Below are 24,999 nucleotides of genomic sequence, written 5' to 3' on the forward strand. Positions count from 1 at the left end.
CATGGACCAGTGTTGCACCAGGAAGGCTCAGAACCTCACACGGTCCATGGGGAGTGGGGGTGAGGGATGGGGTAGAGGTGGGAGTGGGGGGGGGGGTGGGGTGGGGGGGGGGGGTAGGGGAGGCCTTAGCCTCTGAAGCTGCCCCTCCTTGTACCAAGCCCCAGCTCATCACCCCAGAGCCCTCAGGCATGGAAGTCAGTAAAGAAGACCCTAGAGGCAGGGTTTTTGGCTTCAAGAAAAATTGCTTTATTTTGCTTTGGCCTGAGGGGCTGTTACAAAAACTCCGGGTCTGCGGGCTTCGAGGGCACTCTCAGGGTTGAGCAGCTCAAGATCTACTCCTCATTCAGGCCCTTTTGAAATGAAAAGAAAGTCCAAATTAGCTCTGGGGAGGCCAGCATGCTGGGGACAGAGCGGGGAACCTGAAGCTGAGACGAGGGCACCTGGGAAGTGGAGATCCTCGTGCGGCCTGGTGGGAGTCCCTCTGTAGGATGTATTTCCAGGGGTCAGTGTGAAAGGGGAAAGTTCTAGAGAGAAGGGCTCTTGAGAGGGCCGGAAGGATGCTGCCTCGGTCGGATCGATGCCGTCTTGGGGATATTGCTTACGTGTTTGAGTTTCGAGGTCAGGAGCCAAAATGAAGTGGTAAGCAGGAGCCCGGTAGTCTGAAGGAACTGGCTCTAACGGGTGTGTGTAAACTGGGGTCGAGTACGGTTTCTGACTCCTCCTGGTCTGAGCTTCCCAGAGTCGCTGAAAACGAGCTCACAGAGGACCTCAGACGTCCCTGGGAGCTCAGTTACCTTAGCCTTTGGGGCTTTTCGGTTCACTTTGGGACTAAATGAAACAGTGCTCTGAGGGGACAGAGGAATTGCGCCAGCTGTGGGAGGTGACAAGCGAGGCCCAGAGGGGAGGAACCCACCTTGGCGCCAATGTCACGGCTCTTGGCCCGCAGCTTGTTGACCTGGGACTCGGCGATGTCCGCCCTCTCCTCGGCTTCATCCAGTTCGTGCTGCACCTTGCGGAACTTGGACAGGTTGGTGTTGGCCTGCTCCTCCTGTGAGAGGATGGAGGTGGCAGTTACTAAGGGCCTCTTAGCCTTCCAGTCTTGGGGACCGGCACCCCGGGTCCCTCCTCCCCGGCTTCCACCCCGGCAGGCTCACTCACCGCCTCCTCAGCCTGGCGCTTGTACGCCTTCACCTTTAGCTGCAGCTTGTCCACCAGGTCCTGCAGCCGCAGTAGGTTCTTCCTGTCTTCCTCTGTCTGGAGGTCAGGGGAGGGTCGGAGGTCAGAGGGCACAGTCCTAGAGGTGGCAGCACCCCCCCTCCCCCGCCCCACGAATGCTACATTCTGAACCAATGGGACTCTCTGGCCCTCACAGAATATTCAGACTTGCTTATAGTCTCTCACCCAAGGAACATTTTTTTTTTCAGACAGGGACTGTCTACACAGCCCAGGCTAGTCCCAAACACATGATCCTCCTGCCTCAGCTTCTTGAGTATTGGGGTCATAGGCATGCACCACCAAGTTCACTTGGAATGTTCTATAACGAAAGAGCCCAGTGAGCTCATGGGATTCCTAAGAGAGCACAGCGATTTGTGCACAGTGTCCCAGGAAGCATGCTCCTGAGGCCCCGGAGCACCACGGAGCATAAACCCATTGGCTTAGGGCCCGGCATGTGCTGGGAGCGACTCTGGGGTTATAGGCATGATGGAATTTCCTGGGCTGCAACGGGCTGACACGAACTTGATCTACGCTAAGGACAAAGTGTGTTTAGAGGGCGCAGCCGGCTAGATTGCAACACAAACAAACTCTAACAGAGAGTCTAACTTGAAAAAGTGCTACGGAAAGCTGGGCTTATACTGCCCCTGGGGTATCTGAAAAGTTTTGAGACTTATTTCAACGGCTTTGGTGTCTTGGGTAGCAAGCCTGGCTGTGGATTTTCTTCTGGGGGAGGGCACTGTGCTTGAAGCTGTGCCTGCCTAGAGCGTAGCTCTGGTGGATGGGCTGTGGGGGGAGGGGCGGGCACATCAAGGTGAAACACACTGGTTATGAGGCTCAACCGTGGTCCTCTGGGCCAAGGGACAAGAGTTGGCCATGCTAGGGCAGAGTGGCAGAACATCCAGGGCCTGCACGCCGACTCTGGCTAGGAAAGGGTAGCAACATCTCTGCTTCCCGTGGTTGCTTGTCACTGAGGCCCTACGCCCTTGCGCAAGGGCTGTGATCTCAGTACTGCGCCTGCGCAAGGGCTGTACTCCCAGTACCCCGCAGACCTGGTAGGTGAGCTCCTTGATGCGCCTCTCGCTCTTCCTCATGCCCTTCACCGACTCCGCGTTACGCTTCTGCTCCGCCTCCAGCTCGTTCTCCAGCTCCCGAACCCGGGCCTCCAGCTTCTGCAGCTGCTTCTTGCCGCCTTGAGGCGATCTTGCTCGGCCTCGTCCAGCCGGTGCTGCAGGTCCTTGATGGTCTGCTCCATGTTCTTCTTCATGCGCTCCAGGTGGGCGCTGGTGTCCTGCTCCTTCTTCAGCTCCTCCGCCATCATGGCGGCCTGTGCGCGGGAGAGGAGGGGCGTGGTCTGCCCAGGTCCTCGTGGGCTCGCTGCCCGGGCGGGCGAGGGAGACGCTGGGCTGGAGTGGGGAGGTGAGGCAGGGGCTCACATCTGTGATGGCTTTCTTGGCCTTCTCCTCTGCGTTCCTGCACTCCTGCACCGCCTCCTCCACCTCAGTCTGGAGCTGGGACAGGTCTGCCTCCATCTTCTTCTTCTGGTTAATGAGGCTGGTATTCTGGGAGGTGAATGGCAGACCAGGAAAAGCATTGGGCATCTCTGAGGAGCTCATTCCGCCGTTGTCTGCTGAGCTTGGGAATGCGCGGGGCACCTCCTCACCTGCGAGTGCAGCAGCTGCACGCGCTCGCTGGTCTCGATCAGTTCCTGCTCAGCCAGCTTCCGAGACCGCTCCGTCTGCTCCACCACGGCACGCAGCTCCTCCAGCTCCGCCTGCAGCAGGTTGTTGCGCCGCTCGACGATGGCGATGTTCTCCTTCAGGTCGTCATTGGCACGGACGGCGTCATCCAGCTGAATCTGAGTGTCCTGAGGGTCAGGAAAAGGAGTGTGAGCTAGGAAGCCGGCCGTGGTGCCCCCATAAGGCTGTCACACAGAATTGGGGGTGAGTGGAAAGCCCACTATGGTGGCTCAGGGCTGGCCTATCAGCTGTCTCTACCATGGCGGCATGACAAGAGAGAGCTAGTGCCCCTACCGTCTGATCAGTGTATACAGAAGCCAGCCCCTTCTCTCGGGGGAGGTGACCTCACACTTCCAGAAGTCTTTGTGTACCTTCAGCAAACTCTGGAGGCTCTTCACTTGTTTCTGGGCCTCAGCAGCCATGCGGTTGGCATGACTGAGCTGGATCTCCATCTCGTTGAGGTCGCCCTCCATCTTCTTCTTCACCCGCAGGGCCTCATTGCGGCTGCGCGTCTCGGCGTCCAGGGAGGTCTGCAGGGAGTCCACCACCCGCAGGTGGTTGCGCTTGGCCTGCTCCATCTCCTCGTCCTTCTCGGCCAGCTTCCGCTCCATCTCTGCCTTGATCTGGTTGAACTCCAGCTGGGCGCGGAGGATCTTGCCCTCCTCGTGCTCCAGGGAGGCCTGGGAAGGGGGTGACGGGAGGGGGGAAAGGTTTTGCAGGCATATAGTCAAGAGTCCAGGGCAGAAGCAAAGGTCTGTCTGAAAACCACAACACAGAGAGAGTTCGGGAATGATGGACGTGACACAGTAAGAGATGGGGCAGAAGAGCGTGTGCACAAGAGAAATGAAAGCAAGCTGAAGAAAAGGCAGTGCTGACTCCGGGGGTGGGGGTGGGGGGCGGGGGGAGGAAGTCAGCCTCGGAGACAAAGAGGAAAATGAAAAGTGTTGCCAAGGAAACAGAGGCAATCAAGCAAAGAGTGTAAAAAGCACGGGCAGGAAGAGGTGGAAGGGGGAATGAGTGCAAATTGAAGCTGTCCCCCTTCCCCCCCAAGATACAGCATATAAAATGTGTGCATGGAGGAAGCCGAGTGACCTTGAACTCATCTGACACTGACAAATGTTTGCCGGGCGCCTGCGATGCCCAGCACCATTCTAGGCCCTGGCAACGGGCCAGGGAGGGGGAAAACAGGCAAAGGGAAGATGGGAGCAGGGACCAAAGTCAAGATCTCAGTCCCTGCCCAGCGCTAATCCTTCCTACACGCCTGCCCACCTCAGCCTCTTCCAGCGCGGACTGTAGCTCCAGCTTCTCGGCCTCCAGTTGCTTTCGGATCTTCTCCAGTTCATGGATGCTCTTTCCAGTGGAGCCCAGCTGCTCCGTCAGGTCCGAGATCTCCTCTGTGGGGGCACATAGCGACTCAGTCAGGAACCACTGTCGTTTTTTTGTTTGGTTGGTTTTTTGAGACAAGGTTTCTCTGTGTAGCCTTGGCTGTCCTGGACTCGCTTTGTAGACCAGGCTAGCCTCACACTCACAGTGATCTGCCTGCCTCTGCCTCCCAAGTGCTAGGATTAAAGGCATGCGCCACCACCGCCAGGCTACTGTGGTCTTATAAGGTATGGGCACACTGTATTTGCCTGGACTGCTGTTGGGGCCCTCAGGCACCGGGACATGGCCCTTCCCTGCCCCTGAGGCCCTTCCCCGGCCCTGAGGCCCTTCCCCGGCCCTGAGCCACCCCAGCAGTCCGTCTCTGGCCCTCGGCTTGCCCACCCTGGAGGTTCTTGTTCTCCCTCTTGAAGGTCTCCAGGTGCTCCAGAGACTCCTCATAGGCATTCTTGAGCTTGAAGAGCTCCGTGCTCAGGGAGCGCGCCTCCTTCTGGGAGGACTCCAGCTCTGACTGCGACTCCTCATACTTCTGCTTCCACTCGGCCAGGATCTGCAGGGGACAGAGCGCACCGTGGCCCGAGCCGCCCCCGGCCCTTCTCCACCACCACCACCACCCACCACTGCGCACGCGCAGCGCCCGCCCCCACCACGAGCCTACCTTGTCAAAGTTCCTCTGCTTCTTGTCCAAGGCGGCGGCGGCGGCATTGGAGCGCTCCACGTCCACCATCAGGTCCTCGATCTCGTTCTGCAGCCTGTGCTTGGTCTTCTCCAGGGAGGAGCACTTGGCGTTGACAGCCTCCACGGCCTCCTCTGCGTCCTGAAGCCTCTGAGCCAGCTTTTTCCTGCAGGAGGGGAGTAGGAAGGGTGGCCGGGGAGAGAGGGATGGGGAGAAAGGAGGAGGAGGAGGAGGAGGCAGATTTGGACAAGAGGAAAACACGTGAGTCTTTCAAAAGACTGGCCTTGACAACCTATAAGCATTCAGAAAAGCTGGAGGACGGGCTTCCAGAGGCTGAGTGCTTGGCAGCAGATCTTGGTGGCTGAGCGTGAAAACATAGAGGACCCGTGAGGACCCATGACGCCCCACCCTCCCTGGCTGCAGCGGCCGTTCATCCCAGTCCCACAGCACCCTTCCCCAGGTGGGAGCACTCAGCCCTCAGACAAACCTTTTGTTCGTCTTATATTCGGATGAGAAACATAATGCGAGCAAAAAGCTTTCCTGAGAGGAGCAGGATGTGGGTGAGGCTGGGGCACGGCCCTCCTGCACTGTCACACACTATCCAAGAGTCCCCTACATGTGAGTCCCCTACAGAGTATCAGACAGGCAGGGCTGGGCTGCCCAGAACTCACTTGGCTTCCTCCAGCTCCTCCGTCCTCTGTATGGCGTCCGTCTCATACTTGGTCCTCCACTGGGCCACCTCTGAGTTGGCCTTGGACAGGACGCGCTGGAGCTCGGCCTTGGCCTCCGTCTCCTCCTCGTACTGTTCCCGCAGCAGGTCACAGTCATGCCGGGCTGACTGCAGGGCGTGGGCCAGGGCATTCTTGGCCTGGGAAGAGGTGGGCAAGTGAGGAAGAGGGTCAGCTTTTTCCGTAAGAACTCCCCTGCCATTCCTTTAACCCAGTCTCAACCTGCTCCCTTGGCCACATCTACTTCCAAGCCTCCGGTGGACCTGCCGTGGTTTCCTGAGCAGGAATGCCCCTAAATAGCAAAGCAGTGCCATGCTGTTTACAGCATCCTTGCGCCCACTGCTGGGCGCTCCTTGCTGCAGAACTTATCACCACTGCATTTATAGGGGCAAACAGAAGTGAGTAAGTTTCCCCTAAGATGCTCATGGGAGGACGTTGGGTGTTTGTGTATGCATAAGGAGGCCTGAAGTCAACCGTGGGAATCACATCACAGCCACCATATTTTTTGAGACAAAGTCTGTCCCTGGGACCTAAGGAGCACCAGTTTGGCTTGCCTGGCTGCCAACGAGCCCCAGAGAACTTCCCTGTCTCTGCCTTCTCAGCATTGGGATTACAAGGGTGCCGCCATGGCCAGCTTTTTACACAGGTGTTAGGATTGACTGCAGGGAGCTGGGTGTGGTGGCACAGGCCTTTAATCCCAGCACTCAGGAGGCTGAGGAAGGTGGAGCTCTGTGAGTTCAAGGCCAGCCTGGTCTACAAAGAAAGTCCAGGACAGCCAAGGTTACACAGAGAAACCCTGTCTCGAAAAACAAAAACAAAAACAACAACAACAACAACAACAAAAAAACAAAAACAAAAACACAAAACCAACCCCCCCCCAAAAAAAAAAAATTAAGAAAGGATTGACTGCAGGTCCAACCATTTTCATGCATGTGCAGCAAAGCACTTCACCTATGGAGCTTTCTCTCCCCAGCCCCAGCCCTGGGATTTCTAAGAACTTGTGCTCTTATCTATTTTTAATGAACTCAGTACTGTGTTAGAAATAGGCTCTGAATTCGAGGACCCTCTTGTGCAATCCCAGCACCCCAAGAAGGCCAAAACCTGTTTCCCTAGATCAGTGGTTTTCAACCTTCCTCGTGTTGTGACCCTTTAATACAGGCTGTGTTGACCCACAACCATAAAATCATTTTCGTTGCTGCTTCATAAGTATGACCTTACTGCTGTTATGAATTGTGGGATATCAGGACGCCTGATATGCGACCCCCGGGAAAAGGCTGTTCAACCCCCAAAGGGTTCTCGACCCACAGGTTGACAACTGCTGCTTTAGATGGCTTCCTTTCTTCCTCCTCATCCCCCACCCCTCACCCCACCCTCCACCCCCACCCCATCCTTCCACCCCCATCCTCCACCCCCACCCTCCACCCCGACCCTCCACCTCACCCTCCACCCCCACCCTCCACCCTACCCTCCACCCCCACCCCACCCTCCACCCCCATCCTCCACCCCCACCCTCCATCCTACCCTCCACCCCACCCTCCACCCCATCCCCCACCCCACACTTCACCCCACCCTCCACCTCACCCTCCACCCCATCCCCCACCCCACCCTCCACCCCTACCTCCCACCCACCCCACCCCTACTCCCTTCCTCACCCCCCACCCCTACCCCCACCCTCACCCCCCACCCCAGCACGGCAGCTCCAGGGCAAAGGGCCTCTCTCAGCCTGGGAAACAGATTTAAAAGACACTTAGTGAAGGCTGGGTTATTGTCTCTTTTTACAATTTGTACAGACTTGTGAACCACATAAGCCTCACTCTTAGGAAGAGAGAGACACGGATCCAAGGCCAGCCGGTGCATTCCACACTTGGGCCAGACCCTGAGTCCAGGCCTCACCTTGACTTCTTCCTCCAGCTGCCTCTTGAGGTCCTCCAGCTGCTGGGTGTAGGTGAGCTTGCCTCGGGTCAGCTGAGAGATCAGCGCCTCCTTCTCATCCAGCTGCCGGGACAGCTCCCCTGGGGAGGCACCGAGGGACGGTCAACCCGGATCCACCCTCAACCTTTTCTCTAACCCCTAGGCTCCCTTCTTCGGAGAGACTGTGGGCATATGAGGAGCGGGTACGCCCAAGGTTGGGGTGGCTCAGGAGGTTTGGGGCTCATGGAGCTCCAGCCCTGGGCTCACCATTCTCTGTCTGCAGCTTAGCCCGCTGGCTGGTGAGGTCATTGACAGAACGCTGCGTCTCCTCCGCCTTGCTACGGTGCTCATTCATCTGGTCTTCCAAGGTCCGGCACATCTTCTCTAGATTAGCCTAAGAGAGGACAGAATTATACGATATGTGCGGGAAGGGAGTGGAATGGAGTAAGGGTTGCAATTAAAGAAGAAAGGGGGAGAAACCGTGAGCGGAGGGGGCGGGGCAACAAGAGAACCCCGTAGAGGAAATAGAAACCGGAGGTGGATGGAGGGAACGGGAGGAGAGACGCAGCTGAGAGGACCCACCTTGGCCTTGATGATCTGCTCCATGTTGGAGGTGACGTCATCCAGCTCCAGCTTGAACTCGCTCTTCTCTTTCTCCAGCTTCTGCTTGACGCGCTGCAGGTTGTCGATCTGCTCGCCCAGCTCCGCCACGCTGTCCGCGTGCTTCTTGCGCAGGGCCGCGGCCGTGGCCTCGTGCTGCAGCGTGGCCTCCTCCAGGTCCCTGCGCATCTTCTGGAACTCGGCCTCGCGCTTCTTGTTCATCTCGATCTGCACAGACGTGGCCCCGCCGGCCTCCTCCAGCCTCTCGCTGATCTCCTCGAGCTCCCGGGACAGGTCTGAGCGCAGCTTCTCCACCTTGGCCCGGGCGGTGCGCTCAGCCTCCAGCTCTTCCTCCAGCTCCTCGATGCGTGCCTAGCCAGGGACACGGAGGGAGGCTCGGACCTGCTCCCTGGACCCACCCCGCCACTGAGGCCCACACCCGAGGGCTCTAAGTGACCCCTGGCCTGTGGAGAACAACAAGTGAGTGAACATAGAAGGACTTGGAGAAAGGTGTCATCTCGAGCATTGCACAATCTCTTTATTATAAGGAAACAGCTGGATCTCTTGGGGAAGGGCAAAAGAAATAAATCTGTCTTTCATGGGTTTTCCCAGGCAGTTTAGTGGCAAGAAAATAGCAAAAGTCTAAGGGAGAAAACCACACCTGTTTGATGAAAAAGCTGAAAACCTAACTTAATGGCTGCTGTAGAGCAAAGAACCATACTAAGGGTTAAGAGACCTTCAGAGTCACAAGGTGAAGCTGAGTGTGGTGGCAGAGGCAGGTGGATCTCTGTCAGTTCGAGGCCAGCCTGGTCTTCAAAGTGAGTCCAGGACAGCCAAGGCTACACAGAGAAACCTTGTCTTAAAAAAAAAAAAAAAAAAGTCACCAGGTGACAGGGTGGGCATAGAGACCCAGAGATCTGTGGTGGAATTCTATAATCTCTTGACCAGACAGAGCTGAGACAGAAAATCAGAAGTTCTGCCCACTAAAACCTGTCCTCCCCCAACCTCGCCGTTGCTTCTCAGGGTCCTCTTCCTGTCTCTTCCTTGGATCATACAAGCCCCTCTTGGGGGTGCCCCATAGGGAGACTTGTTTGTTTTGCCTCCTTTTGAGAGCACACAGCTCTGTGGTGAGGGACTAGCATGTGCTGGAGCGGGAGCCAGGGAGGCTGGGGACCAGCCAGGGCGGCACCCCCCCTCCCCTCCAATACCTGGAGCTCTTTGAGCTTCTTCTGCAGTTGGCTGCCCAGGGCCTGCTCATCCTCAATCCTGGCGTTGAGCGCATTTAACTCAAAGTCCTTTCTGTAGGGAAGAAAGAGGGAAAGGTGGGTGGCTAGAGAGGGCACATGGAGTGCCCACCACAGGGCAGGGGGGAGAGATGCTTTCACGAGTGACACGCGATGCACTAAGAGTAATGGCCTGGTGTCCGATCCAGTAAGAATGTCAGGGAAGAGCCCTGTGGCAGAGTGACAGGGCTGTGCTGGGGGACTGTCCCCCTCTAAAGAGGGGTGAGCACTATTTCAAAGGCCTTTCGTTTTCCTTTTTGATGCTGGTGGTCTTGAACTTGTCACTGTTAGGCAGCTCGGTCGCCTCTCTCTGTGGTTGGTGTATATTGAGCGTACACAGCACTGCGTCTCATAAAGATAGATTCTCACAACTTCCTCGTGTGCTTTGGCCATACATACTTCTCTTTCTGAGCCTTAGCTGTCTCTTTGGTAAAGCAGGACTCCAGAAGCCGTCCTGGTAAGGATCCTAGGAGAAGCTAGAGAGGTGGCTCAGCAGCTGAGGGTACTGCCCTTCCCGAACAAGCAAGATCAGTTCTCAGCACTCATAGTATGGAGCTCACAGCCGCCACCTATTAGTCCAGCTCCACGGGATCTGATGCCCTGTTCTGACTTCTGTGGGCACTGCACTCACATGCGCAAACTCATACACTGCACACGCGCGCGCGCACACACACACACACACACACACACACACACACACACACACATACACTTAAAAATAAAGTATAAAAAAAGGAGAGCCGTTAGGACCATGTGCAATTCATCCATTCACTCAACACATGCCTAGGGAAATGTGAGGGCTCCTGCGCAAATACACTTAAAGAGCCTCAAATATCAAAACATGTCCTGGCAGCTCACTGCTCACCAAGCCTGCATGTGTACCCTTTGGAAGGACTTGCAATAAAGATTGGGACTAGACGCTACCTAGAAAAAAGAAATAGCCCAACCCCTTTATTTATGGAAAACGGAGCAATTTCTTTGCTTTCTGAAAAACAAAAACAACACCCAAAGAAGACTTTCCTGGGAGGCTTTTGTGTGTGGCCTTCCTCCCTGTCTGACCAAGTGCTCACAAATAAAGCAAGCTTTTAATTTTTTTTACCTCTTCAAGGGCCTAGTGGGGCTAAGGGGCTTGAGGGACCCAAGTGAGACTCTTTGCAAGGGACGACTTTGGAACCTAATGTGTGTGTTAGGGAGGCAGTCACTCCTCCAGTGGATCATTTCCAGCATCCATTGGCCCTTAGGATGGCCCTTGGGTCAGCTTGTGCCGCGGGCGGGCTGAGTGGGGCGGGGTGGGAGGACCGTCCTTTTTTTTTTTTTTTTTTTGGTTCTGGTTTTGGTGTTTCCACACAGGGTTTCTCTGTGTAGCCTTGGCTGTCCTGGACTCGCATTGTAGACCAGGCTGGCCTCGAACTCACAGTGATCCACCTGCCTCTGCCTCCCAAGTGCTGGGATTAAAGGTGGGCGCCACCATGCCCGGCTTGGACCGTACTTTTTAAGTCGCTCGTCCAGCTGCTGCTTGTCGTTCTCCAGGTCCATGATGCTCTCCTGCGTCAGCTTCAGGTCGCCCTCCAGCTTCCGCTTGGCTCGTTCCAGGTCCATGCGCACCTTCTTCTCCTGTTCCAGTGACCCCTCCAGCTGGTGGAGAGAAGGACCAGCTCCGTACCCTGAGGTAGGGCACCCTGACCTGGGTTTTGTTCGTCTGCATTTTGGAAATCCTTAGAGAATCCAGGACTTTGGAAACGTCCCTATGAGAACATCTAGAATGACGGGTTTGCTCAATAGATATTTTATGAATGAATGAATGAATGAATGAATGAATGAATGAATGAGGGATGAGATTCCAAAGCCATAGTCATTCATTCAGCATCCTGTAAAAGTACCTACTGGCTCCAGGCTCTGTGCAGGGTACTGAAGACACAACACTGAGCAAAGTCAAGTTCCCATCTGAAGGGAGCTCTTAGTCCTGCGGCTGAGACAGACACTTGGGTTATTAGTGCAGAGTGTGAAGGGACTCCAAGGACACGCACACACACGAGGGAGCAATGGTCACTCGGGATCAGACTCTGCAAGGATCCTCCTCAAAGAGCCTGACAGTTTGCCAGACAGATACAGAACGCTCTGATGAGATAACCCTCTGAACTCTGTGGTCAACGATAAAGTTATGTGGGGTTAAACAATTAACTTTAAAGTTTAATTAAATAAGAAGCCATCTTTGGCTGGGCGTGATAACCTTTAATCCCAGCATTCAGGAGGCAGAGGCAGAGGGATCTCTGTGAGTTCGAGGCCAGCCTGGTCTACAGAGTCAGTTTCAGGACAGCCAAGGCTACATAGAAAAACCCTGTTTCAAAACCACAAAAACAAAAACAAAAGAGCCACCTCTGATCCTGATCATAACACTGAAATTAGATCATTATTTGACATTGATAATCGTCATGCTTTCTATCCCCCAGTGTTATTCTGGGAAGGTATCAGTAGCCTAAACACTTTCCAATACCCCCCAACACCCCCACCCAAACACACCCCACACACACATACACACACATACACACACACATATACACACATACACACACATACACACATGCAACACACACACACATCACACACGCACACATCACACACGCACACATCACACACGCACACATACACACATACACACCTCTCAACACAGAAGGACATGCTAAGCCCCTTATGTCCAGTCTACTTACGTCATCCACCTGCTGCTCCAGCTTGACCTTGGCCTTGGTCAGTGTGTTGACCTTGTCTTCCTCGGCCTGAAGGTCATCCAGGGCCTGCTGGTGGGCCTCTTGCAGAGCTTTCTTCTCCTTTGTCAGCTTGACAATGATCTCGTCCAGGCCAGCCATCTCCTCTGTCAGGTTTTTCACCTGAAGAACAAACGAACACCTTATCACACTCCCCATAAGTCAAAGGACACCACCCTGGAGACCCCTTGAAGAACCTCCATGCTGCAACAAAACACACTATGGTTTGGAATGGAGGGGGCCGGCCTCACCTTGTTCTCCGTGGCGTGCTTCTCCTTCTCCACCTTGGCCAGCGTCAGCTCCAGGTCATCAATGTCCCTCTTGAGCTCCGAGCACTCGTCTTCCAGCTTGCGCTTCTTGGCCGTGAGCTCCGCGTTCATCTCCTCCTCGTCCTCCAGCCTCTCGGTCATCTCCTTCACCTTGGCCTCCAGCTGGATCTTGTTCTTGATGAGCTGGTCACAGCGCTCCTCTGCGTCGGCCAGGTTATCTTGTTCCTGAGGCAAGGAACAGAGAGGGAGACTGCTCAGAGGACGGGCCCGTGTCCTCACAGGTGGTGGGAGGGAGAGGGGCATCGCCCAGAGAGGAGAGGGACCCCAGCTTGTTCTGAGCTGAGAAGAGCCTCAGGAGGCCATGGGGTGGGGGTTGGGGAGTAGGACGGTTTGGCTTGAGAGCATGGTGGGGGTGGGGGTGGCAGGGAGCAGAGGAGGCAGCTTGAAGTCATCGCAGAGCATTTTTCTCTAGTCTTTTCACTTGGAACTGCATTTGCTGATGCCACACATTCTGTGAATTTTAACCTGTATGAGACATGATTCCTTCCTAAAATGAAGACATTTAGGCTTAAAGACGATTTATAGTTCCCCTAAGACATCTCTCTCTCTCTCTCTCTCTCTCTGTGTGTGTGTGTGTGTGTGGGGGTATTGTTTGTGTGTGTACATATACATATATGCACGTATATGTATAGATATGTATAGATATTTTTGTGACAGGATCTCTTACAGCCCAAGCTGGCCTTGAACTCACTCTGTGACTAATCCTGACCTTGAATTCCTGATTCTCTTGCCTCCACCTCCCAAGCGCTGGGATAATAGTTGTGTACCACCATACATGGCTAAACCTGTGTATTTAAAGGGGAATTCTTTTTGCCTTTTCTCTTTCTGAGGAACAGTTTGGAGGTCTTTGGGAATGTACTCCCAGAATCCTCAGCCTGTGAGCGACAAGATGACCCACTCTTAGGTAGAGAGAGGTGTGGAATTGTGGGGAGTGTGACCAAGGCGGTAGGAGCTGACAGTGGTCCCCGCGCATGCGCACGCCCTCACCGCCTGCACTTGGAGCTGCAGGTCGTTTTTCTCCTGCAGCAGGGACACCATCTTCTCCTCCAGCTCCTTGCGGCGAGCCTCGGACTTCTCCAGCGCTTCTTTCACGCGCCCAAACTCCTCCTTCATGGTGGCCATCTCCTTCTCCGTCTCCGCGCTCTTCAGCAGTGGCTTGATCTTGAAGTAGAGCTTCATCCACGGCCAGTTCTTGACCCCCATGAAGGCCCGGATGTTCCACTGAATTATCAGCAGGGAGTCTCTGGAGGGACGGCAAGGGGGCGGTACGAGGGCTGCGCCGGTCCGCCTCATCTGAGGCTCTTAATCGTGCCTGAAACCTCCTTTACTTCATCTATCTCACCCGCCACTGGGCCTTTAAATGCTAAAGACCATCTTGTGTTCATAAGATTCCCCTTAATGACTTCTTCCTGCTGGGCCCACCGCAGTCTTTCTCTAGACAGCGTTACTGAATTAGCCTGGACCCCAGGAGGCCCAGGGGCCTCTTTTAAAAGGCCTCTCACCTGCGTTCCAGCAGCTTCTTGAACTCCATTCTGGAAAGCACACCTCGGGACTGGGCCTGGATTCGGGTGATGATGCGGCTGAGCCTCTCATCCCGCATCTCCTCCAGCAGCCCCAGCAGCCCCGCCTTGAAGAACACCTGCAGGGAAGTCCTGTGTTGGCACCACTCGGATGGGGTGTGAGGGGGGAAGAGTGGTGGGCATTGGCAACAGCTGAGGAAAGGACCGGAGGGAAGACGCCACTGGTCGCTGGGATGGGAAAGTGGTTCAGGGAGTGGAGAGGTGGCACATGGTTCAGAGAAATCCTTCCAGATGAATGGTAAGAGAGTGGAAGGAAAAAAATTAAGAACTAAGGGAAAGGCAGTGTCTTCAACTAATTTGTCTCTTTCCTTTCCTTACCTTGGTGTGACCAAACTTGTACTGGTTGTGGTCAATGTCCAGGGAGCCCAGCAGCTTCTCAGCCCCTTTCCTGCTGTCAATGAATTGCCCCTCAGGGATGGCTGCTGGGTTCAGGATTCGATACCTTGGGAGGGAGGGGAGTTCTCAGAGTCATTTGCATTCTGTGTGGGTCTGCTCTGCCTGCAGAAGTCCAGGGCCACCATAGACAACCCCGCAGTCCCACCAAGGCAGCCCGCTCTGCCTGCAGAAGTCCAGGGCCACCACAGATGACCTCGCAATGCTACCAAGGCAGCCCACACCCCTGCCCCCCTGAGCCCAGGGGCACCGCTTACCTCTGCCGGAAGTCCCCATAAAGAATGCGGTTGGGGAAGCCCTTCCTGCAGATGCGGATGCCCTCCAGCACGCCATTGCATCGCAGCTGGTGCATGACCAGGGGGTTGTCCATCACCCCTGGGGCAACAGGGAGGAGAGAAACGATTGGGGAGAACGCTAGGCCAACACCAAGTCCTCTGGGTTCGCATGCTGGCTCTGGTACACGCTGTCTTCGCTTTAGCAACCCAGTCAACAGCAATTCTCCATTGGCCCCAGCCACATTTCTAACAGTAACCAAGAGATTTTTCTCATCTATTATTTTACATAACTTATACTTATTACCAGGGGTGGTTTCAGGACAGTCATATCTCTTATTCTAGGTGAGTAAGCTAATAAGTTAGATGACTTATAGATCACCAAGCTAACTGCAATCTGAGCCAGGCTCTGAACCTGGCCTCCCTGCTGTTTTCTTTCCTATGGTTTAAAAACAGATTCATCCTATGTCGCTCATGAGGTGCTATCCATAGACGTGTCTTGCACACCACCCTGAGGTACACTCCCAGTACAGGGTAACACTGGGAGGGGTGGTCTGAGAGTGGAAGGTGACTTGGAAGCCACCAAGGCCTGGTCTCTAAGACAGCTCAGGCTCTTGGGCTCACCTGGGGACTTTGTCTCGTTGGGGATGATGCAGCGTACGAAGTGAGGGTGTGTGGAGCGCAAGTTTGTCATAAGTTTGTTCAGATTCTCCTGTGGCGAGAAAAGAGGAAGAAATAAAAAGTGAAGAAAGAGAAGTAGAAGGAAGGGGAGGAAGGATAGGGAGGATGGAGTGAAGGCGGGGAGAGGAGAGATGAAAGCTTGCCAGGGGAAGGCACAGGTGGAGAGACATGTTGATGACAAGTGAGAAGGGAGGGAGGTGAGATGGAAAACAAGGCTAGGAGATGAAGAAAGACGTGACCATGAAAAGGGTCAAGAATGAACCTGGAAACGCTAGCATTGGGAGGAGCTGGGCCTAAGGGACCAGAATGAATGGGGAGCCATGCTAGGCTGAGGCTGGGTGCACACTCACCCTGTGCAGAGCGGACACAGTCTGAAAGGAGGAGCCTTTCTTGGCCTTGCCTTTGCCCTTGTCCACAGCTGTGGGGGAGGGAGCCAAGAGAAGGGGCATTAGTGAGCATGCAGGGCAGCGAGGAGTGGAGACCTACAGCCTCTCCTCACGTACTGTCCTCTTTTGCCCACCCGACGACGGTTTTCAGGGTGGCTGCTTGAGCATCTCCACCCAGCTCTATCTCACTGAGTCTATTCTGTATGCCTCAGGCCATGCCATGATGGGGAAAGTGGTGGGATTTTGCAAACTGATGTGCCTCAGAAGTATTGGCATGAATCCTAGAGTGCGCCGATGCCCGGGGTGCTTACGTGCATCAGCTCCAGCATAGTTGGCAAATAGATTGCTGAGCAGCTTGAGGGAAGACTTCTGGTACAAGCCCACCACTGTCTCATTGAGCGGGTCCTTGTTTTTCTGTAGCCAGCCCAGGATGTTGTAGTCCACGGTGCCGGCGTAGTGTATCAAAGAGAAGTGGGCTTCCTGCTTCCCCTTGATGTTGCGGGGCTTCTGGAAGTTGTTGGACTTGCCCAGGTGGTTGTCGTACAGCTTGGCCTTGAAGGTCATGTCTGTGGCCTTGGGGAACATGCACTCCTCCTCCAGGATGGACATGATGCCCATGGGCTGAGAGTGTAGAGAGAGAACCATTGAGTAAGTATTTACCCATATGTGCCTGCAGCGCGTGGAGAGACCAGGCTCGGCTCAAGGATAGTGGCTCTATCTACTGCCTGACACCTGTCGAGCTTTCCACAGGGGGGGATTTTGTTGATGTCAGAGGGATTTTTTTCTGAATATCTGGGTTTGTGGCTGCTACTGGTGCCCCACAACTGTCATACCCCACCACCCAGGTCCCAGTGACGTTGAGTTTGAAAATAGGTGCCCTGGCCAGGCAGTTGCAGCACGTGCTTTAATCCCAGCTCTTTGGGGGTAGAGGGGGGAGGTCTTGGAGTTTGAGGCCATCCTGGACTACAGAGTAAGTTCCAGGACAGCCAGGGCTACACAGAGAACCCCTGTCTTGAAAAACCAAAACAAAATGGTGCACTCTTTTGAACCCCCCCCCCCATACCACTTTCACATTTCCTGACCCTTGCATGTGGGTCACCGGAGCCAGCAAACATGCTGGTGGGAAGGCCAATGGTTAGATGCCCATCTTTCGTGTGTCCAGCCCCAAGCTCCACAGAGCTATCAGGACTCTGTCATGGGTATTCTGGACAACCCAGAACTCTGGGAAATAGAGTTCCCTTTCTGACACTAGACTGAACTCCTCAGAGGGGCATAATCCACTGCTCTATCTGGAGTTCTGGAAGGAATCTGTATAGGGTGTAGGCGGAAAGCTCAGGCGGTGGAGGCGGGGCCACACCTTCTCAATGAGGTCAATGCACGCCTGCAGGTCCATGCCGAAGTCGATGAACGTCCACTCGATGCCTTCCTTCTTGTACTCCTCCTGCTCCAGCACGAACATGTGGTGGTTGAAGAACTGCTGCAGCTTCTCGTTGGTGAAGTTGATGCACAGCTGCTCGAAGCTGTTGAACTGCAGGGGTGTGGCAGCGGTCAGGCCGGCTGACTGAGGGTCTGAGTGGCTGTCAGCCTAGGGCTGGGACACACACCTGCCCGAGCCCGGCACAGGCACGGCAGGTCCCCCGCACCCCACCCCAGGTCACGACAGGGCAGGGACAGTGATTAACTCTGTCACTACACAACCCCTTCTACTGTCCCAGTGATTGACTCTGTCACTACACAATCCCCTCTACTGGCCCATGCCTGTCCCATGGCTGACTCTCCACGTGTGACTGAAGGCAGGAGCGGGTGGGTGAGGAACCAGTGGTGTCCCAGGCCGGGACTCCCAGACTCACATCGAAGATCTCAAAGCCAGCGATGTCCAGGACACCTATGAAGTACTGGCGTGGCTGCTTGGTCTCCAGGGTGGCGTTGATGCGGGTCACCATCCAGTTGAACATCTTCTCGTACACTGACTTGGCCAGCGCCCCGATGGCATATGACACCTGCAGAGGTAAGGGAGAAACCCAGATGAGCCGCGGTATTGGGAAGGATGGGTTGGGTGTCCACATTGCCACCATGCCACGGCGTTGTCTCTATTCGTCTATCTTCCAAAGACAACCCACCTGCTGGACATTCTGCCCCTTGGTGACGTACTCGTTGCCCACTTTGACTCGTGGGTGGCACAGCCCCTTAAGCAGGTCCGCTGAGTTCAGCCCCATGAGGTAGGCTGACTTATCAGCCTCTGGAAGGGAAGGGCAGGTAACGAGGTTAGGACAGGGATGCCCGTTCTGCAGGCGTGGTCCCCCGCGGCCACTCCTCGGCTCTCTTGCTTCTCACCTTCGGTGCCGTCTGGCTCCGCCTGCTCCTCCCTCTGTTTCTGTTTGAACTTCATGTTTCCAAAATGCATGATGGCGCCGGTCAGCTTGTAAATGGAGTTCTTCTCTTCTGGTGTGAAGCCCAGCACATCAAAGGCGCTCTGTACGCAGTCCCCGTATCAGTGAATCCCAGAAAATAAGAAGTATGCCTGGTTAATGAGATCCCTCATATGCTGCAGAGAGGACTTCAATTTGTCTCCCTAGTCCCTGTAAAGTATGAGAGTCCCGTACCCAGAGAGGGACTCCGAAGCAAAGACAGATGGTACAAGATCGGGGTCCAGCCTTATCACTGTCCACTGTCAATGGTCATAGATGTTTCCTGCAACTGCTGTGGGCTGCCCACCTGTGTTCCCTGAGACTGCTGTGGGATGCTCACCTGTGTCCCCCGTGGCCACTGTGGGCTGCCCACCTGTGTTCCCTGCAGCCACTGTGGGCTGCCCACCTGTGTTCCCCGAGGCAGCTGTGGGTTGCCCACCTGTGTTCCCTGCAGCTGCTGTGGGCTGCCCACCTGTGTTCCCCACACCTGCTGTGGGCTACCCACCCGTGTTCCCTGCAACTGCTGTGGGCTGCCCACCTGTGTTCCCCGCAGCCACTGTGGGCTGCCCACCTGTGTTCCCTGCAGCCACTGTGGGCTGCGCACCTGTGTTCCCTGCAGCCACTGTGGGCTGCCCACCTGTGTTCCCTGCAGCCACTGTGGGCTGCGCACCTGTGTTCCCTGTCCTTCTGCTCACTCCCCTGCCTAGGTTTTCATACCTACCTGCACCTCTCCTCTACCCAACAGTTCATTTCAGCTCCACGGGGTCTGTATGACTCTCCTTTCTGCTTTGGTGTTGTGGGGGGGGGTTGTTTTGGTTTTTTTGTTGTTGTTTTTGTTTTTACCTTTTCTGTCTCTCTGTCACTGTGGTTTGACAACACCAAATTACCAGCCTCTCTCCTGTTTCATAGCACATATCTCAGCATGCTCTGTCCACAGGGCATATTCTAGTTCTTCAGGAGGGTGGTACTGCTTTAAACACCAGATTGCCAGGGTATCTTGGCTCTGTTCCTAGGTTGGCACCATGTGCTGCCGCTACCTGTCCAAGCCCTAGCTGAGTCCTCACATACTTACATCAGTGGCCATGAGCTCTTCAGAGTCATCAATTGAGGCCACAGTTGTCTCTCCTTGGGAGATGAATGCATAGTCGTAGGGATTGTTGGTGATCAGCAGCATGTCTAAGAGTGGGAGGAATGTGGTTCGGGTGAGCCACAACCCTTGGCTGCCATCACGGGGGCTGCTGGATAGAGCACGTGGGCCCAGGGAAAAGCTCAGACAAGACTTGACCCACAAAACTGAATCTAGCAGTGTCATAGGCCCCAAGGCGTACCGACAGAACCCAGCCACAAGCAGAGGGGGACCAGGTTGCCATGGAAACAGCTGGTCTCGGTCTGACTCACCTAGAAGCTCAGGCTTTTTATTAGACAGGATTTGGTAGAAAATATGATAATCTCTTTCTGCTTTCAGCTGGAAAATAACCCTGGATTTTTCCAGAAGGTCTGTGAACAGACAAAGAGAAGGCAGAGAATGAAGAAGTTAGAATGTGGGTACAAAGAGATGGAGGAAAAGGGATGAGGAACATAGAAAGCAAAAGGCAGAGGAAGAGACGGCTTTATGGATGCAGAGGCCACACTTGGAGGTGGCGGCAGAGACCCAGAAGGAGAACACAAGCATATTTGAGAAAACCTCCCCAAAAAACATGCACCGTCCAGAGAAAGGAAAACCAGAGACAGCCCAAAGCAGACATAGAGACACACAGAGACAGAAAGAAGTGGGTACTGGGGAAAGAGACTGAGACCAGACAACAGAACCATGGTGGGCTCAGCCTAAGTAAGCTCCAGGAAGTTCATGGAACTTACAGGTCTCTATGTCTGCAGATGCCAACTTTCCAGTTGCCCCAAAATGGATTCGAATGAATTTCCCCTACAGAGATGAACAGAAGAGGGTGACAATGAGCCTGGGAAAGGCTCACATTCGAAGCCAAGCGTCAGTCAGCCCAAGGTTCAAGTTCATGGTGGAGTGTCACTCACAAATCGAGAGGAATTATCGTTCCGCACTGTCTTGGCATTGCCAAAGGCCTCCAGAGCAGGGTTGGCTTGGATGATTTGATCTTCCAGAGTGCCCTGCAAGAGGTCCCGAAGGGTGGGAGGTCAAGGTTCTCCACTCTTTTTCAGTAATGTAGGCCTTTAGGTGACAACGGGCCTACCTTGCCTGGGGTCTGGTCCTTCTTGCTGCGGTCCCCAATGGCAGCAATGACAGCAAAATATTGGATGACCCTCTTGGTGTTAACAGTCTTGCCAGCTCCGGATTCTCCACTGTTGTGACAAGCAAAGGCTCAATAGACAGTAAACAACACTGCTTAAGATCAGCTGGCCTCAAGTGAGGGGAGAGCACCTATTCTACCAGAGAAGGGGCCACTCTGACCAGGAAGCTGTCAGAGAACGGCACATGGGATCTAGTTAGCGAGCAGGAAGGATGCCACAGAGGATGTGGGGTCAATCAGAGGAGATTTGGGAAGAGTAGATCGGGAGGGAAAAAAATGGTTTCTGAAGGGAAAGATAAGGAAAACGAAGAGATAAAGACACATGGGGTTTTCCAGATGGGCGTATAGATGGATGACAATAGGTGAAGGAAGCAAGAGAGGAAAATGAGAGAAAGACAGGAAGCAGAAAGGAAGAGAGGCACAAAGAAAGAAGTCGGGGCAAAGGTCAGCGAGAACAGAGATGGGCATGGGGTGGAGAGAAAGAAGAGCATAGGAGTATGCAAAGGAGGCTGGTCCCTCAGGGGCTGGGATTAGGGATTCTAGAGCTATGCTCACGTGATGAGGATGGACTGGTTCTCCCGGTCTGGAAGAGAAAAAGAAGAGAGGCAGTGGGTTGAGGGATGAAGACCCAGGTGAGAACTCAGGATGAGGGGACCCAGGTCAGGGTACCAGGCTCACCTGTCAGCATGTACTGATAGGCGTTGTCAGAGATGGAGAAGATGTGGGGTGGGGCCTCGCTCCTCTTCTTGCCCCGGTAGGCAGCCACCACTTCAGCATTGTACACTGGCAGCCACTTATAGGGGTTGACGGTGACGCAGAAGAGGCCCGAGTACGTCTGGGGGGAGGGTAAAGAAGAGGAAGTGAGTGGGGAGGAGGTGGCACACACCTTTAATCCCAGCACTCAGGAGGCAGATGCAGGTGGGTCACTGTGAGTCTGAGGCCAGCCTGGTCTACAGAGAAACCTCTAGGACATCCAAGGCTAGACAGAGAAACCCTGTCTCAGAAAAAAAAAAGAAAGAAAAGAGGAAGTGAGTGGTCTGCGATGCAGGTGAGGGGTGATTTTCAGAATTAGAGAAAGACCCAAGGAGAGGAAGGAGGCAAAGAAAACAGCTCAGAATGTGTCCAACTGAGTCATCTCAGTGTTAGAACTGAGCCAAAGGAGCAGGGGCCTATGTAGAGCGCATGCTCCCTGGACACAGAACAGGCAGGTGACTTGGCTTCAAGAGGCTGCTCTCGCCTACCCAGGAAGCTCAAGGTCTGAGGGACAAACTGGTGGGAGCACTCACGTAGATCATCCAGGAAGCATAGCGTTCCTTGAGGTTGTAGAGCACGGCCGGCTCGTGCAGAAAGGTCAGCATGGCCATGTCCTCGATCTTGTCAAACTTGGGTGGGTTCTGCTGCATCACCTGGTCCTCCTTCACGGTCACCGTCTGTAACAGCCCACACAGGCCCTCCTGTCAGCCTGTGTCTGCCCTGCTCTGTCAGCGTTGAAGGGAGTAAGGCAAGCCATGGGGTGGGGGAGCCGGTGTTTAGCTGAGGAGGGACTGGGAACCAGACATTGGGAGTAAGGAGGTTCTTTGGAGGGTTTGGACCCCCATCCTACCCAAAGGACAGGAGACTTGGTTGGTGGCTCTCAGGTGTACCCTCTCTCAGTGCACCCCAGGTGTGGGGCTCTCTCGAGTGGCACGCACATACACACACACACACACACACACACACACAAACACACACACACACACCAGTACCGGCACCTACCTTGCCGTTCTCTGTCTCAGCGGTGACTTTGCCACCCTCTCGAGACACAATCTTGGCCTTGACAAACTCCTCTTTGTCATCAGGCACAAAAACATCTTTCTTGAGGTCGAAGGGCCTGGTCTGCGCCTCCAGCCGCTCCTTCTCAGACTTGCGCAGGAAGGGGGCTGCAGCCCCAAACGCCGCCATCTCTGCATCCGCCATGGCTGGGCCTGGAGTGAGCAGCAGCTGGTAACCTATGCGCCTCCTCCCTCCCTGGGTTCTGTCCTTCGGCAGCAGCTCCCAAATCTGGCCATGATCAGCACTCAGGAGTCTTTAGGAAGCCCCTTGTCCTTCCAAGTTTACCCCTAAACCAGGGAACAGCCTGGCAATGTGCCGGGCGGGGAGGGGGCAGCTTACTTTTGTTCAAGTTGGGGTACTCTTTAGGAGTGTCCTGGCCTTCCTGTAGGGACAGGTCTCTGTTTGCATCTGTCTCTCACTGTCAACAGACCCTGCCCCTCACTGGCCATAGGTGAGGAACTGCTGAGGGCCCAGGAGCTCCAAGCCGACAGAAAGGAGAGATGAACTCCGGGCTACACAAGCTCAGTTTTTCCAGATTCCCCCAACACTTGGACTTCAGCTTTTCTTACCTTGGTTTCTCAAACGTGTCTAATGATAGAGAAACAGGCCCCGACCTGTAGGAGACCTGGAAAAAGGCAAGAGGCTGTGTCAGGCCAGGCTGTGGCCCAACCTGGCTACTGCCACCTCTCTTTCCTCTCTAGCCCTGTCCCTCAGCACCCACCCTCCTTCACACGGAAGACCGACAGAAGCACTGGCTATGCCCCTGCCTTTCTCTTCCTTCCGTTTCAAGGTCTATTTCCTTTCTCCCAAAGGCTAACAGCCTCTGTTGTCTCTGAGCCCCAGTCCTCCACCCTCAGGGCCGGTCCCACCCTTACCTCTACCTGCCTGGTGACAGTTCCTTTCTCTGAGCCACCTACAGAAGAACAACAGCGGTCACATTTGTTCAGTGGTTTCCAGACAGCACACTTTTATTCTTTCACTCGGCGCTCACCCCTTGGACGCGCGTGAGGAAGTCAAGGCTAAATGGCTAAATGGCTGGCTTTTCTCAGAGCACAGAGCAAGTAAGTAGTTAAGACTTCCGAGTCAAGTCTCGCGGTTCCAGAGGCCTCCTGCTACCATCGCACACCCTAGTGCTCTCTCCACACCCTCTGATGAGCATGCATGCCTGCTGCCCGCGCACACACTCTGTATAAACATGAGCTTCTTCCCATGCTTGGCATGTATGCCCCCCACAGTGTTCATGTGCCTCAGCGATGGTGAAGCACATAGGCAGGCTCCTTTGGCTGCCTGCTCTTCATCATACAAAGACCAGAGACCACACACACCCCCGCGCCCCCGACAGCTGCACGTCTGTGAGCTCCTGCTGCAGAGACTGCACACAAGGCCATTCATAACTAACAAGTCCTCCATGTACAGTCAGGCACTTCCGCAAACATGGACAGGGTCTAGTATTCACAGAACCAGCTTCCTTTAGTGTGATTTGCCACCGTTCTACCCTTCTTCCCTTGGAACGCTTGTAACTAGGCTTGATGATAAGCACATGGCTTCCACTGTATCTAATTTCATAAAATATGTGCTGATTCTTAACATTTAGACATTCTTAACATTAAGACATGTGCGCTTATGCTGAGACACGCGAACACATACACACACACACATGCATGCACGCACGCACATGCACACACGCATACACACACATAACTACTGCATTCTGGGTCATATACAGATACAGATATCCCCCCCCCCGGAACACATGGGCCCCCACATTCCTATGGTGCAAGCATGCTTGCTTACTTAGATCTGCACAGGAGTGCTCGTTCCTATGGTGCAAGCATGCTTACTTAGATCTGCACAGGAGCGCTCGTTCCTATGGTGCAAGCATGCTTACTTAGATCTGCACAGGAGCGCTCGTTCCTATGGTGCAAGCATGCTTACTTAGATCTGCACAGGAGCACTCGTTCCTATGGTGCAAGCATGCTTACTTAGATCTGCACAGGAGTGCTCGTTCCTATAACAACCTGATACTGTATGAAATCCTTCCAGAAGCCTGCTGTTCTAGAGGAATTGCTTCCTGAACCTGGAACCCCTTACCCCAGAGGAATGCCTCCAGCTCCCACTCCTACCTGAGGGCAGCAAGGAAAGAAACAGCAAGAGAATGCTCAGAGCCAGACCTGGTCTCAGGGGTTGTATATATGGGGCAGCAGGGTGCCCCCATCCCCCACCTGCACCCAGTCCCCAGCCAGATTTAGAAAGGACTGTTGTCACTAAAAGCATTTCCCCCGACTCCCCCCCCTCCCTTGTCCAAACAGCACTCCCCCCCCTCCCCCTGCTAGGAAACAATTGGAAGTGGTCGTCATTGTTGTGGCATGGCATGTCAGGGTCTGAGTTCCAGGGAGTGGGGTGGCTCAAAGCGAAGCAAAAATATCTCTTACATTCCACAGCTCACTAGAAAGTAAGCTGACCAGGACCACCGTGACCTCAGGCAAACAGGGGCCTGGCTGGCCTGCGAGAGGGCCCTCTCGACCCTGGCACTGTGACCCCTTAGAGCCATTGCTCCCCCCAGCACTGGCCTGGCCCTATTTCCAG

The 24,999-nt window shown here is 54.5% G+C and overlaps 1 protein-coding gene across 1 annotated transcript; it reads right to left on the reverse strand.

Moving 5' to 3' along the window:
* Positions 1 to 300: 300 nt before the first annotated feature.
* On the reverse strand, positions 301 to 24,596 carry Myh7 (myosin heavy chain 7). The gene is given in 42 exon segments (XM_051143102.1): positions 301 to 350; positions 914 to 1,048; positions 1,159 to 1,254; positions 2,265 to 2,407; positions 2,410 to 2,539; positions 2,649 to 2,774; positions 2,876 to 3,079; positions 3,323 to 3,631; positions 4,221 to 4,345; positions 4,716 to 4,881; positions 4,990 to 5,173; positions 5,679 to 5,875; positions 7,629 to 7,747; positions 7,914 to 8,040; positions 8,229 to 8,618; positions 9,455 to 9,545; positions 11,019 to 11,164; positions 12,238 to 12,414; positions 12,543 to 12,785; positions 13,608 to 13,863; positions 14,123 to 14,259; positions 14,519 to 14,642; positions 14,851 to 14,968; positions 15,490 to 15,577; positions 15,897 to 15,964; positions 16,244 to 16,553; positions 17,290 to 17,460; positions 17,783 to 17,932; positions 18,053 to 18,171; positions 18,267 to 18,405; positions 19,413 to 19,516; positions 19,739 to 19,837; positions 20,198 to 20,261; positions 20,369 to 20,461; positions 20,545 to 20,653; positions 21,157 to 21,184; positions 21,280 to 21,436; positions 21,888 to 22,031; positions 22,357 to 22,565; positions 22,983 to 23,038; positions 23,289 to 23,326; positions 24,537 to 24,596. Coding segments are annotated over 39 exon segments (5,805 nt in total). The 5' UTR covers positions 22,558 to 22,565; positions 22,983 to 23,038; positions 23,289 to 23,326; positions 24,537 to 24,596; the 3' UTR covers positions 301 to 332.
* Between the last annotated feature and the right edge of the window lie 403 nt (positions 24,597 to 24,999).

The sequence above is a fragment of the Acomys russatus genome, chromosome 3, assembly GCF_903995435.1.
Source record: "Acomys russatus chromosome 3, mAcoRus1.1, whole genome shotgun sequence".
Lineage (NCBI taxonomy): Eukaryota > Metazoa > Chordata > Mammalia > Rodentia > Muridae > Acomys > Acomys russatus.